The 15,537-nt window shown below is 39.5% G+C and overlaps 1 protein-coding gene across 1 annotated transcript; it reads right to left on the reverse strand.

Moving 5' to 3' along the window:
* Positions 1–516: 516 nt before the first annotated feature.
* Positions 517–15,537, reverse strand: LOC147268114 (caM kinase-like vesicle-associated protein). The gene is made up of 11 exons (XM_086200775.1): positions 15,364–15,537; positions 7,251–7,389; positions 7,027–7,158; positions 5,390–5,464; positions 5,166–5,304; positions 4,938–5,058; positions 4,757–4,832; positions 4,528–4,658; positions 3,145–3,223; positions 2,935–3,022; positions 517–2,128 (listed from the first exon to the last, which is right to left on the reverse strand). Exons 2-11 carry the CDS (start codon positions 7,343–7,345, stop codon positions 1,832–1,834), a joined length of 1,233 nt encoding a protein of 410 aa, XP_086056901.1. The 5' UTR covers positions 7,346–7,389; positions 15,364–15,537; the 3' UTR covers positions 517–1,831.

Consider the following 15,537-nt stretch of genomic DNA (forward strand, 5'->3'; position numbering starts at 1 on the left):
CTAAATCAGTTGTAGGCATTGATAAGCTGCTCGTGTGATTTATATTATTTCACCTGGTTATATTTCGTCAGTTTCATCTGTTTATATTCATGAACATTTGAACATGTTTAGACAATTAACCAGTTGCGAGTTCGGTATATCACGTGACTATCGCCTTGTAGCGGTCCGTTTAGTGTTTCACGTCTTCTTCTACTGCTAAAGCTGAGCACCTTCTTCGTCCTACGGTACGGTAAATTACTTGCTGCCGCATATCGGTCAAAGTTAGACATTTCTCATGCTCAAATAAGAAATACAACTGAGATAACAGCCATTTTCCCCTGATTTAATAAGATACTACGGAAACATCCTGCATTCACCTGAGTAAAAACAAAAAGCGCTTCACATAATTAATTATATGTTTTCATGGGGGGGGGGGGAATCAAAATAATCATCTAATGAATTTATTTAAAAAAAGGGACTTCCCCCATGAAAATTGTTTATTTAGAAAAAATGTTTTTTTGAAGTGGAAAAAAACAAAGTATTATTTGGGGGAAGTTGGTGGTGTGGCTGATGGTAAAACCATAAAATACTCTAAGAGAGGGCCAGCTAAAGAAAAAGGGCACAGTTTCAGCTGTAGCATTACATTTTGTTTCGTTTTATTTATTCACAAGCGTTGTAGCAACCTGTTAGCTCAGCTAAATGTTGCTAAATACACAGAGAAAACTACACATCTATACAATGCAAATATACATAGTGATACAGTTAAAGGACCGAGATATAAACTCTTAAATTTACTAAATACAAGTAACAGCACAACAACAGCTGAAACAACACTGCACACAGACTGCTCTTAATTCAGTTTTCTGCTTAAATTAAGGGTAAAAAGGGACAGAACACAAGATTCATTACAGCATCGTAGGACTCAGAAAAGCAAAGGAAAAAAAACAGCTAAAACATTTCAAGGAAAAAAAGTAAGCAGTTTTAATCAAGTTGTTTCTTCTGAAACATTTCAATTCATTCCTGCAACAAATATTAAGGCACTTTAACTTAAAAAAATAAGCACTCTTTGCTGCCGTAAAAATGCTCGTTGGCTGAAGTTGGACTGCACTGAATCTAAACTACACAAGTGCAAGTCAGGAAATCTAATTGAACTCAGAGATTGTTTATCTGGTCTTATTTTTCCTCACTACTTTTTGAACATAAACAAAACAATAGCTGTATATCATTTTCAGCACTGCAGAATAATTTTCTTTTTCTTCTCTTTTCACTTCAAGTCCATAACCACTTGCAATTTCAATTCAAATTATGTTTTTTTTATGCATTAACTCAAAAATGCAAGCTGAAAAGTATTCTAATAAGTTAATATTTCTAGAACAAACACTTAAATGATTGATTAACTGATCTTCTGACACATAAAGTGAAGTCACAATTCATGAACTCAAGATTTGAAGTTCTGAAGCAGATAGCGAGCAATCTGTTGAAACAGACAAACACATCTACAGTATATACAATGAGCTGACGAGAAAAGGTTCAGTTATTTCACTAAATTATACTATGCATTTTTACAGTTTTTTCAGGAAAAGGACACAACAGTAGAGCTACTTTTTAAACTAGATTTAAAGGGACTTGTACACAAAATAACGAGAGAGAGTGGAGAACACTATTCAATAGACTAATCAGTACAGAAGGCAAAAACTATGAAATGCATGACGAGATAGAACTCAGCATTGAAGATGCAAATTGGGGGATATTCAGACAACATGAACCCCTTAACATTAGACCAAATGTATTAGCTGTACTGCTCATGTGCTTGTTGCTTGTTGAGGGTCCTCTTCTTAGATTTGTTCAACGACTACTCTGCCTCTCTTTGTGGCAACATTTGGAGGTTGTCGCCGTTACACTGTGTCTGCTCATCCTGTCCGGCTGCACTGGGTGCAGGGTTGGGGGCCGTCTGGGCATCGGGAGCCTTTTCTCTTAGTGCAGCCTTTATGCTGGCAGCGACACTGACGCTGCCACCAGATGGAGCAGCAGCAGCAGCATCAGCAGCGCCGCCAGGTACGCTGGGATCAGCAGCAGTACCTGCAGCCCCAGAATCCCCTTGCTCAGACGCTCGAAGTCTCTTCATGAGGGTGGTGACCCTAACAGCTTTCTGCGGGTGGTAAAACAGGTAGGTATTTTTGCTGCTCACTCAAATAAAACAAATTTTAAAAAGTTTGCTGATTGATCATCACGCAGAAACAAGGTTAAAATATAAAGTTATATTTTATTACAATAGGAATGGCTTTGACAGTACACCCCCTTCAACTTTGATGTACAATTATAGTTTTGATTGAAATTTATGAGGCTGTTCAACCACTTTCTATCATTTTTGACTGGAAAAAAATATATACCAACACCACACAGCCTCCAAAAGCCCCCCCCCCCCCCCCATCTATTTTTCTCCCACTTTGACTCATATACTTTTACCAATTTTAGTAACAGTTCCACTTCCGCAACGGTCCAAGCACATAAACCTCTCATCTCACTTTTCCTCCAAAGTATTTCTACAACTTACCAAAGAGTAAATGCTGTTTCTTGTTTTTGCACAAGTTTGCCTCAAGGCTTTCTGCCAGAGAGTTTTCCAAAAGAAAGCCTCTGTGAAAGGTTCTTTTAGAACTTGAACCACAATATTGTACTAAACTTAACCTCTTTCTGACAAAAGGGTCTTTTTGCCAGAAAACCTTCAGAACTTTTCCTTTATGTTGCATTCTTGGGGTGCGAGTATAGATGTTTATTCACTTTGACATGGTGCTCAAATGGGAGTGAGAGTCAAAACTTTGGTTTTAAATGAAATCTTACGAGTGTGCCTTTGTGTTTTGCTTCTGGCTGACTGCCTTTTTGGGTACAACCTCTAACTCATATGCTTTTTTCACCAACAGTATTATTTGAACTAAGACATATGAAATACAAGATTACCTTCCATTTGGCTTTGGCAAAGTTCTTCTCTATCTGTGCACAAACTCCATCCTTGATGTTCTTGTCTGAGGCAGCATTTCCAGAGATCCTGAGAAGAGACAAGACAACTAACCTCTCCAGATCATGATTTAATTGGTCACAGCAACAGAGCAAAAGTTGTGGCTTCTGCTATGTTGTTGAGTACAATAATTTGTAAAACTTTTTTTGTACCATTCATGAGCTATGGCTTCTTGTGCGGTCAATCGCTGATCTTGGTCCACTTCCATCAAAGATGCCACCAAGGTTTTGGCTGAAAAATATTAAAACAACAGGAAATTTGCTTCTCCAACATTCAGAAATCCTCATCTGAGATGTGCATTATACCTACAACGATGGCAACGAGAAGTTTGGGAGTGTCAGGAAGCAGGCGTTTTTGTCTCATATTTGACACATCTAGGACATACTGCACTGCAGTGTTCCAACAACGGTTAGCTCTTTCTTTTTTTTCTTCCGAAAGTGTACCCTCACAAAACACTGCATACAATTCATGAGGAACTGGACAATTGTGCATCAGATAATCTGTAAGATCCGCAACAGCATCAATTACAGGGCGGACGATGGGAGAAACTAAATAAGTTCTTCGCCGTTGCATTGATCTGCAAATAACAAGCCCTACACTGGCAAAGTGGGTTTATTCACTTGAATACAGCAGCCCAAGGGTGGTGATTACAACCCTGCAGACGACAAGAACGAAGAGAGCAAGGATGATGCTTTAAGGAGATAAAAAAGCGTTGACTGACGAATGTATTATCATTATTCCAGAGCAAACAGGAGTAGGCCAGGGGAACGGTCCATTAAATAAAGTAGTAACCACTGTGGACACTAGAGAGAGACACCAGGTATGCAACAGGTATGCTCACTTCCTGTGACCTGATCATGTGGAGTCCAGTTACTAGTACTGTGTCTTCTATGGTGAAATATCACAATAAAACCACAATAGCACCCTTTAACCAAAACCCCAAAGTCTTCACAGTAATGCGTCAACAAGGTCTTAAGGCATTTCTTGGCAAATTCAAGATGGACCCAGCCAACCAATTAGGAGGAGTATGTAAACAAAACAAGAGAAAATGGAATTTCCTGATGTGCCATGACAAATCTGCCCCAACATTTAGTAGGTTTAAGTTTTTTTTGTGTAATCTTGTTGACAGACAAAGAGACAAGCGCCACTGAAGACATGAGCTCCTTGGTGGAGATAATAATTACACTCTTATTCTTTTAATGTCTTTCCGCTTATTAAAGTGTCACAGTTGAAGAGCAATGTGTCACATTGCCTTTTCTGAATTGTTTTATGCATATTTGGAAGCCTGTGGAGCTTCAAATATATTGATGTCAATCCCAGGATGGGCACGTTAAAGAAATGGAAAAGTTTGCACATTCAGTCCAGTGAATAAATGCAGGACAGAAAAGAATAATTGTTTCTTTATTGAGCTGCTGAGTTTACTGCATCATCAACATCCCGGTCTAATGAGGAGCTTCGTAAGGATGAAACATTGATGGTCATGTGATAATAACAGTGTGGGGATTGTTTATCTCTGTGAATTAGTCAGCTCTTACCAGAATCAGAAATATCATCCCAATATGGCGAGTCAAACTCGTAGTCTCCTGACAAAATCTTGAGGAAAAGGTTCTTGTCACGATCATCATCTTCATCAGCGTCATCATAGAAAGGAGGGTTTCCGGACAAACTATTGAGTTGGTAAAATAACAGCATTAAATGACGATATACAGTATACATATTTTTTTGCATAAAATAAAAATTATAAGCAAATTGATTGGCACTTACAGTATATACATGATGACCCCGATGGCCCAACAATCCACAGGTCGTCCATATCTCTGCCTCCCAACCACCTCAGGAGCTGCAAGCAAAAAAGAAGCTCTCATCGTATCACGTAGCTCTATAGATAAAGATTTATTCTTATTATATGATAACCAACATGACAAAAAAAAAAAACAGATCTTACCAAGATATTCTGGAGTCCCACATGGATCCTTTATGAGTCGATTTTCCAGTTTTGCCAACTGGAAGTCACTGATAACAATTTTGGAGTGTTTCAATCGATTAAAGTACACTAAGTTTTCCAGCTGTATCAGAAAAATAAAGAGTTATAAAACTGGAAAGCATTGAGTCAGAGTGTATTTCATATAGCATGTGCTAAAATGCTCCCTCTGTCACTAAATGTAGGCAGTACCTTAAGATTTCTGTGGACGATTTTAAGGGAGTGTAGGTAAGCTATGGCCTCCAACACCTGCCTCATCACATTGCTGGTGTCCCTCTCAGAGTAGTAGCCTTGATCTAAGATCCAGTCAAAGACCTCTCTGCCTGTAGCGCTGCACAGACGGTAGGTTCAGAACATGCCACTTGCTGATAACAGGAAAGTTTCACGTGTTGAATAAAAGCTCCAAAAATACTCACAGCTCCAGAAAAATGAAGTATTCTTTCTTAGTTTCAAATGCATCAACCAGCTGCAGGATGTTATGATGCTTTATCCTTTTAAAGAGAGGAACAAAGGAGGAAGAGAGAGGACAGCAGGAGAATGAAAGGATGAAATCTGGGTTAAAATCATGAGGAGACAGGAATCGCTCCAAGCTGGATGATCAGGGCAGTTGAAATGATGGAAATGAAAACTTGTGATGACAGCAGGCATTTTTCGCACCTCTTGAAAACCACCAGGACTTCCAAAATCCCACTCATCTGAGGGTGAACATTAACTAGTTGGGCTCATTGAATTCATCGCTGATTGAATTAATTCCTCTTGATACAAAGGGGAATAAATTACCATAAACATGACGGTAACTGATATTATTAGTCAAAAGTTCCTCCGTCTCTTTCACAACATGCGGTTTTTAAGAAAAATGCTAATACTAATGTGATGTAGTAAGGGGTTTGCATGCTCGTTCATGCTCTGGACCTCAAGTCCAGCTTCCTAACTTATAACCACAGACCCCCCCAATCTGAAAGTATTTTGCTCAAGGACTCTCTTGGACATTTGGTTGAGACTGCAGTCCAACATGTTTCACAAACAGTTAAACACAAAATCTGATCAATTCATAAACTCTCAAATAATTCAAATGTATAAATTTATTTTTTGCTCATTGTCTGGTGAAAGTCTTTCTGTTTTTCTTAGGTAATTCTGATTTTAATTGCAAATACTCTAATTCATTTCAAAACCACAGGAAAAAGGAGTAAATGAGGAAGAAATGACTTGAAAAGTAGCGAGAAATGTTTTAAACATTTGCAGAAGCCAAAATAAAGATATTGTTTTTATTCATTATTTGAACAAAAGGCAATAAAAGTACATTTGTAATTATTCAAATTCTACATTAAAAGTCTAAGAAATGCATAATTAATCATGTTCAATGCTTATTATATGAACGTTGTCAGCTAAGCTTAAGTGAAATTGAATAATTTCTCATTTGCTAAGGACCCCCTGGAATGGGCCCATGGTCCTGGAATGGACCCACGGACCTCACTTTGAGAACCCATGCTCCCTGGAGAAGTGGCTGTTTTCTACCATGTGGCATTCTTAATCTGTCAGTTTCTCCTAAATGTGTTTATGACAATGATACTTCAACAGTAAAAACAGTTCACCATGTTGTAAGTCTATTAAATGATGAATTAATTAACACTGAATGGGACTTGTTGCCATGGTGAATCATGGTGTCAGCGCTCCATTGATGATAGGCTTTTCATTCACTGTACAAAGCTAAACTCTGAACATCCTCGGGAGTTGGTTGGACCACCTCAGATCAGCTATTGTGGATTCAAACAGGGTTTTTACCAGGCAATGTTAACCGCACTTTCTGAAGCTGCACGTGAACAAAAAGTTTTTCTCTTTAATGCTTTTATAAGCGCCCGTTAGTGGCAAAAACACTGTCAGTAGATGCACTTTGATGCTACTGAACTGCCCTGTGAGAACTCCAAGTTGCCTGGGAAAATAGGGCTCCGATATAAAAACTCTGGAATTATCGTTTAAGGAAATGAGACAGGCTTTGAAGAGCTTCTGCACCACACTTTGCCATTCATTCGTCTTTGACTTGAGCTTCACTTACATCTTTAGGATCATTATCTCATTCTTGGCAGCTTTTCTCACTTTCCTTCCATCCTTTTTGTGGAACTTTTTACAGGTGTACATTTTCAAGGTGTTTCTATCCTTCGCCCGAAATATCTCACAAAACTCCTCTCTGTGAAAGGGATGGAAAAGGGAACATTGGTCATTATTTTTATACAAATTCTTGAAAAAGTACGAACAGTATTATAAACAGTTTGTACTCACGATTTAACAATCTGTCCGAGGTCATATTTGTCAGTGACTTCTGAGGGATTGTTGTAATCCTTCTTCTCCCCGAGCATCAGACAACCAAATGGCATGGCAGCTCCTGCCCTCGCCAGGGAATGTCTCGCCACAACACAACCTGTTACGATATGCAGAATATTAGATCAGCCGTCGGCAGAGAACGGCATCAGTTTGGAAGGACAATACAAACCAGATCTGAAACAGGATAAGTAAAGCCAGCATCCCTGTCTGGAGACTTGCTGAATTCTCTCCAGTCATAGCAAACCTGTTGTGTGAATAGATGAAGATGAAGAAATTCACATGCAGAAATGGGAGAAAATTTTGCTCTACACACAATGAACGAGTTTCGAGGAAATCGTAATTTTGCTTACAGAAACCTTTTTGATCATATAATTGAGAGAAGGTTAGTGTAATTGAGCTTGTGGGAGCAAATTATTTCAAACGATCACAACAACACAACATAAAAAATGAGATTTTCCATTATCAGACAGCTACCTTGTTTCTCTCCACCCTGCAGTGACTCAGTACTCTACTGCAGCAGCATTTCTCCTTTGTCTACTGTAAGAATATTCTTGACCTCTGAGCTTTTGCTGGAGAAACTACAACTGAAGAGTTTTGTTTTTAATTTGTACCCACAATATATTTCAATATGGAGTTGATACTAGCACAAAGCACTCTAGCCAGAGCAAGAATCTGTAAATAAGAAGGAAGGGACAGGAGAAATGAATCACAATAACAACTACGATACATCATACTGAGTCTGATAGGAAGTATAACTAAGCAAAATGAGTAAATAAAACATAATCTAAATTTGATCACAGTCACAAATGGGCCTCATGCAATGTCCAATTCACAGTGGGTGCAGTGTTTGCTAAAGGCAAAATATTCTACAGACGTGACAAAACATTTTTGTTTGGTCAAGATAATAACATACTGGATAACGTAACGCACAGGTGGGTCAAAAAGTGAATTAACTCCCCGACAATGAAGCATCACGATCAAATTAATGCACAAATCATGTTAATAACAATATCATATAACAACGCTGTGCCTTGATTTGCAACAGGGCTGAACAAGTTTGAAAAAAATATCTAATTGCAATTATTTTGACCGATATTGCAATCGCATTTGCAATATTCTAGGGGATGTTCATTCTTCCTTTTCTCATTTTCAAAAACTCATTAAAATGATAATTTTTGTCAGGATCTCCACGGAACAAAGATGTTTTCTTAAGTCTGTAGTGTGTGATATGTTGGCAGGACATTTCTGCAGCACCACAGTATTGAATTTAAAATGGTATCTTAATACCCAATTAATCTTGAACAAATATTGCACATTTCAGTCACCTCGCTGCTATTTTGTTTCACTGTGCACCAGACCTGACTAGTTTACAAAAGATATTAAAGGGACAAAACTTATGATCGAGCCACATCTCAAATAAAAAAACCTCCAACTATAAAATGACTGAAAACACCTGATAAGACTGTAAAAACTGCAGGACAAATAATTTCGTTCAACATAACATTTCTAACTGGAACTAAAAGCCCAATAAATGCAGTTCACCCACATGAAGTCTTTTCACACATTTCTATGCCAATTTCAAAGTCTCTAAATAAATAACATGACTTCATAACCCCTGCTTTTTCTTTTTTTTTTCTTCAATGAAAACTGGAGAACTATCAAGGACATAAGGTCACCCAACTGGCTCCTATTAAATGTTTTTTTTATGTATCTTGGTGTTGGTGTTAAAATACTCTGTTTTAAATATATTTCTGGTCATATTCAAATCTTACCAACTGACCTTGTTGCAAAAAACATATTACTTTTAATGAGGGGGACATTACTTGCTGCGGCACAACTGATGCAGGGCTACAACTACATTTTACTGGTGACTTAGAATGACTTAAAGGTAAATATATTCAGTTTCTTTTCTTTCTTTTTTATTCTTTTTTGGCACGCCTTACAGTAGAAATGGCAGCTGGCTCAGAAGAGTGGGAGTAAAAGAATTCTGACTGAGCTGCTGTCTGGAGCCTCAGTCAAGACCCAGGCAGAGGCAGAGATTTCTCTCGGCTGTATCATCCTGAAATATATGTAGTGCAACACGGATTTGTTCTTATACATTTAAAAATGGAATGCAAATTAGGAGGATCCGTTTCCTTTTGTTTATTGCTTTCAATCAGAGAGAGAGAGAGAGAGAGAGAGGGAGAGAGAGAGCTCTGTTTGACTGTCCACAAGGGAACTCGTCACTCGTATCGCTCTGCACATCCCTACAGTGAAGCTGAGATAAAAAAAAATCCTGCTTGATTATTATCACTTAAGTCAGTCTGTTTCTATTCATGTTAATTTATGCTCATCTACCCTGAACAAAAATATAAACAACCTTTATTTCTTGCTGCCATATGTGTGCCTCAATCATGTGCTCCATCTTATTTGTATTTTAGCCCCAAAATGTCACTTCCACATGATACTCCATCTCTGCACAGATGCAGAATAAAAAGCTGATTAAAAGGCGAGATCACTGCATAGGTGTTTCTAACGATGGGGTCGATAAAAGGTCACAAGTCCTGCGGCGCTGTCACATGACAACGTCACAAATGTCACAAGTCAACAGGGACACAGACCATCTGTGTCAAGCGAGCTCATGAGCTGAGCCCTGCAGCTGCGTCTGGAACCCTTCTTATCTAAAACCACTTAGAAGAAATTAGTAAGTTAATTGACCAATCAGAACGTTATTATAACTTGTCGAGTCCCTAAATCTGTCAGCAGCATTTACGAAGAAATGACGACATCTTTATTCACTCTGACACTTTTATAGTCATCTCGCTGTTGTTACTTTTTTGAGGCAAGATTATTGATTCGTCCCTTGGGGTTGTGCAGATATACTGTATGTCAAACAGGAGGGCTGAAAATAGGCCTGGTGCTTAAGAGGCTCTTCTGCCACTCAACAGGAAGGCAGCACAGTTCCAGAAGTAGTTCTCAGTGGTTTCAGAATAACCAACTTGCAGAACTGCCAATGCATCCTCAGAGGATGTACTGCAACACTAGCTCAGGATCGGAACATTCTGCTGCATCTGAACGGCCGCTGATGCAGCACCACCCGCTCATGCAGCTGATGAAGAGTGTTTGAACACTAAGAGAATCTCTACGTGTTGTTCACGCTAGGGAGAAACTGGCTCGTGTGTCCTCACTGAGGTCTTGATCTGACTGCTGCCGTCCAGCGTAGCAACAGGCTTCAGAGGGCAAACGCAGAAAATCATTCTCTTCTGATGAATCCTGTCCGCCCCTCTATCATGAGGTTGTGGACACACACTTCCTGGAAGCTAAAAAAAAAATGTTGCTTTTCTACAGTCGTTCCCTATTCACCAGACATGTCTCCTACTGAGCACCTGTGGGACACCTTGGTCCTTCGGGTACATCGGTGCCTTCCTGTCCCTGCTCCTGTTTTTTAACTCCAAACAGCTCTTGTAACAACTCTGCACTCTGATGGTGGTTACACATAACATTTCATTGTTTTGTTTTTTACTTCATCACTAAGAATAGCAATACATTTGATTCAGATGGGCCTTCCATGATACTCACGGTAACACAACATCATGAATACATATAAAATCAAAATCTTTTCAAATCAAACAAAATTAAAGATCAGCAGCTACTGGCTTTAATGACTAAAATGAAACGATTTCAAGTTGGAAAAGATGAGGTCCAGAATGACGATGTCTGCATTTCTAATGTCTGTCAAGAGTTTTGTCAATTGCACAGCACATTGTACAGAGTGAAAATGCTTTAAAAGTTACCAGCCTCACTTACTGCTGTAAACAGTAAACCAAAGCCTAACAACAAAGCAGACTTTCTTTAATATGGCTAAAGTGCAGTTATACATCAGCTCAGACTAGCTGAGGGGATAAAGTCTGTCCTATTCAACGATTATTTATTGTTAAATTCCATCCCAGACAAATTTTATTCAGCGCTGTTTCTTCCAGACTTCTGCACAAGTAAAGAAAATGTCTCCCAGGGGTGAGTGAAGAGAGGCATACAATGCTGTAAACTACTCAAACACAGAAGCCCATTTCTTACTGCAGCACAATTTTCAGGTCACCGTTTGCCTGATTAAAATGCAGCGTACAATAGCATCACTATCCTGAGGTGGGGGGGGGGGGGTTGTTGGTTCACCATCAGTCAGGAGTATCATGAGTATCTGAGAGATGCGCTCCAGCTAAATCAAATCCTCTGCATGCATCTTGATGAATACCCACCATTAGTGTGTTCTGACTCTCACCCGGCCCTGCGCTGTCGTTCCTTTCATTACAGTAGGTGACTAAACCTTCTGCTACTCCATCAGAAAAAAAGAGGACAAAAACCCACATACACACAATTTTCCAATTTTTGAGGCATTGTAATTTTCTCTTGCAGGGTATTTTCAACAGAAAAGTAGACAGATATCAGCGTGATGATTAACAACACTATGACTATATGGTGGCACACGAATGAGTCCTACAACCTAGAAATAAGTTAGCACTGAACATCCGGCTCACTCTCCTCAAAGTCAATAGGTTTTCAGCTCTATCTGAAACTGAAACTGGGCATGTGGCATAACAAGACTACAGACGATGCTGCTGATATTTAAAGGCAAAAAGGGAAGAACTGGGAAGCTAGTTTTGATGACCATGAAAACGCACGGCTTAGTTCAATCATTGCACGAGGGTCATTTGTGAAGAGGATCTTGTGAGATAAAATGTTTCACTTCCATGTTGTCATACAAATTAAAAAAAAAACCCACCACAGTTCAAATACACAAAACACAAATTTACAATCTCAAATATATTGTCCAGCATAAACTAGGTTTTCTTTACCTGTGGCATAAGCTCAATACTCTGCAAACACTTTGACTTGAGCTGAAAACGACTAAACTGACAGTTTTGTCTCTAAATTCTAAACCACAAGCACGACTCTGTGCATGACTTTGAACTCAGGTTCAAATTCAATGAAAATCCCAGCTTGTTTACTGGCCGGGAAATCACCAAGAAGTCATGCAGGGGACCAGATGTCTTCATGAATTCAACAGTCACTGATCAACAAGAGATCATTTTTGGGTCAAGTACCACTTTCATATTCTGATTTGTGATAACTTCTAAAAGGGCGACCTAAACTTCCCCCGTCTTTTGTCTCAAGCCTAGCCTCTATGGACCATTTTTGTCTACCAACATAACCACCCAGTCAACAGAAGAGTAGAGCAAGCCCGATGAATGACCACCTAATGCAGACATTCGACCTCACGCTTAATCACAGATTCCTACAACTGTTCTGGCTTGACTCGCTGTCCCACAGTGCAGCAAAACACCAAACACTGAGTACTAATAGATCATACAGAATTTTTACACACTTGTTTTTCCCCCCTTCAAAGCCATCTTGGAGATAAAAGGTTGTTCTCCTTTGCCAGAGGAAGAAAATGACAGAAAGCATTTGACGTGCTGAATAAGAGGTCTTTTATCTTTGACTTTTGAAAATTTGAATTTAGTGTTTTTCGTTAATGGGAATGTAAATTCCCAATGTCACAGTTTGGCATTGATAAAACTCTGTGGATACCCTTAGGTAATAATGACAGAATCATTTTCCAGGAGTATAACGGCCGTATATTTACCGTTGAGACGTTTTCCCTGTGGATTCTAATATTTTAAAGTCACAACCGCTATAATAAAGGTCGGTCAAGCGTGTTGATGGGTAAACCAGCTTACACGTGTGTCTGATAAGTAAATAGAACTTTAATTAACGTACACCTGTGAGACAGAATACCTCTCACAGGCTTACCTATGATATCCTTCTGTCGTGTGGGAGTGCATCAGAGTTTTGAGACCCACAGAGTGCTAGTTAGCTTAGCACAGTGCAAGGTAATAGATGGGAAGTGTTAGCATACAGCTTCCAAAAGCTGTTGTCCCTCCTCTGTGTATTCTGCTTTAAATTAGGAAAGGTTCAGGATCTTGACTTGTCCACAAGTTATCCTCCTCCTCATCCTTCTCTTTAAGGCCGTCGTGATTAGTAGAACATCCTTCTTCTGACTGTCAACACACATCTCACGCTGAGATGCTGCGTCAAACCACAGCACCAAGTCAGGAAAGTAGTTCTGGCTATGTACCTGATTCTATAATAACATAATGTCCTGTCATTTAAATGGTTATTTCAAAGTAAATGTCATACACAACCACAGTTATATTACTGCAGGCAAAGACCTTTTGGAGAAATTGTATTTCTTAACTGTGGAGACTCCGGCTGACTGGAAATACACCTGCCTGTGAGCGGTGTGCTATGTATCGTTAGTGTTGTTTGTACCCATGTCTGTTGCAAATCCTGTAGGAGTCACACCATTACCAGTTCAATTTTAATTTATTTATATGTGAATAATTCCTTATAATTTTGTATATCACATCGCAAATGCAAATGAGATATTTTTTCAAATGGTTCAGCCCAAACCAGAATCTATCTAAATTATGGTTTAAACAGGAAACAAGTAAATGTGATCAACATTCCACAATTCTACGGAATGTGTTTGTTTGTTTGTTTTGTGTTTTCTAATCAAATATTTATTTGTAAATCAGGTTTGTTGGTCAAAGTCATGTCAGACGATGGCAGCAGGCCCGAGCTGTGGATTCAGCCAAAGCCAGGCCTCTTCAAAGGAAGAGGACTGGTGACAGAGGGGGCAGATGGTCTCAAGTTGGAGCCAAACTACAGACAATGTCCGTCATTTATGGCGTAAATATCGCTCCTGTCAGGTGCGCAGGCCACATGAAAAAAGCAAATGCACACATCAGCCATAAAAAGAGGCAAGCACACGTATTCATCTCCCAGAGAGGTGAGGTAAATTTCGATGAATCAGTCCTCTTTTGTGCTTGATTTTGTAATGCATCCAGTTTACCAGTCATCTCTTCCGCAGGCATCACTTGCTCATCTGACCAGCTTCTTCAGATGTTGTTTTGTTGCCATGGTTACCCTGAGCTACAGTATGCACCATGGTATATTGTCGGTACAGAGCTTGGAGGTCTCTGTGTACTCGTCGGCATTACAGCTGAAGACAACTGCCACTTCGTGTGTGAGGAAAAACTACATCTCAAGATCATGAATGGTTAGAGATGGCAAAACACCTGAAATATTCATCTGATGAATGAAGAAAAAAACGTATGAATAGAACAAATATTTTAAATACACCAGCCAATGATGTGGACTCTGATGACTAGTTAGTGTTACGCTAATTAACTACAGATGAATATCCAATAAAACACATCAAATAAACCCTTCAAAACACACTGAAGAATCCTTCACTGTTTCTGGAGAGAGATGCAGCCCTGTGAGCTACTGTGCAATATATTTTTAATCTTCATATAGCCTATATATGATATGCAAATCTACAGAGGTCTGCATGGCCCTCTGGAGCTCTCTGAACCACCGCACTTTTTTTTTTATCATCTCTCTCTCTCGAGCAGTTGCCCTCCTTCTTGGGTGTGGGAGAGGAGGGGGGGGGGGGGTTTAGGCAAAGCAGGCTAGTTGGGTGTGAAATGATGACAAATAATGACAAGAAGGCAGGGACACTGCGAGACTGTGAAAATGTGCTGAGCGCCGCTGCAGTGGGAGTGCATCAACATGTCTTGTGTAAGTCTGAAGTGCAGTTTGAACCAGTCTGATTGGCTTATCCATCATCAAAACCAATTGTTGTTTTTTTTTCTTTTTGTTTGATGATTTAACTTATTGGGCTCCTCATACTGATACTGAGCCTGAAGTTGATACTAATAGAAGATTCCCGCACAATGGATGCCAAAGCAGCTTGACAGTTCAGAGAATTTGCGCATTAGCCAGCTTGTTGCACTTCTCTGGTTAAACTGATCCCGTACGTCTTCAGTCACGCGAGCTCGTCTGATGTTGGTACCAAATTGTTTTACCGGCACAAAAGTTTTCCCGAGAAATCGTTTATTTTTGGAACGAAAGGTGTTAACAACCACATTAACTAATGTATAAACACCCCTCACTTCTCGCGTTTTAGAGCAGCAGCGGTGTGCAGAAGAAGAAGAAGAAGAAGAAGATGAAAAAGATACTTGTGCTCACTCACCTTCACTCAAGTCAACTGCTGATCTCCAACTCCGTCTAATATTTTGTATTTTCCCGAATCCACTTTTTCTTTTCTGTCTCTAATTTGATACCAAGTGAGATTCTTGAAGATCCTCGAGCATTTCCAACAAGTCGGCTCGCTCACGGGAGACTTGCGTGAGTGTGTGACGGTACC

Source organism: Aulostomus chinensis, chromosome 3 (genome assembly GCF_037954235.1).
Source record: "Aulostomus chinensis isolate RoL2024-O1b breed Wild chromosome 3, RoL_Achi_v1.0, whole genome shotgun sequence".
In the NCBI taxonomy this organism is placed as follows: Eukaryota; Metazoa; Chordata; class Actinopteri; order Syngnathiformes; family Aulostomidae; genus Aulostomus; species Aulostomus chinensis.

Excerpts from the sequence above, each read along its gene's own strand:
- LOC147268114 (XM_086200775.1), bottom strand. The coding sequence starts at position 7,345 with ATGCCATTTGGTTGTCTGATGCTCGGGGAGAAGAAGGATTACAACAAT. Across the intron at positions 5,059-5,165 it reads TCGTCCACAGAAATCTTAAG|CTGGAAAACTTAGTGTACTT; the intron begins GTACTGCCTACA and ends TTTCTGATACAG. Across the intron at positions 2,129-2,934 it reads TTGCCAAAGCCAAATGGAAG|AAAGCTGTTAGGGTCACCAC; the intron begins GTAATCTTGTAT and ends TACCACCCGCAG.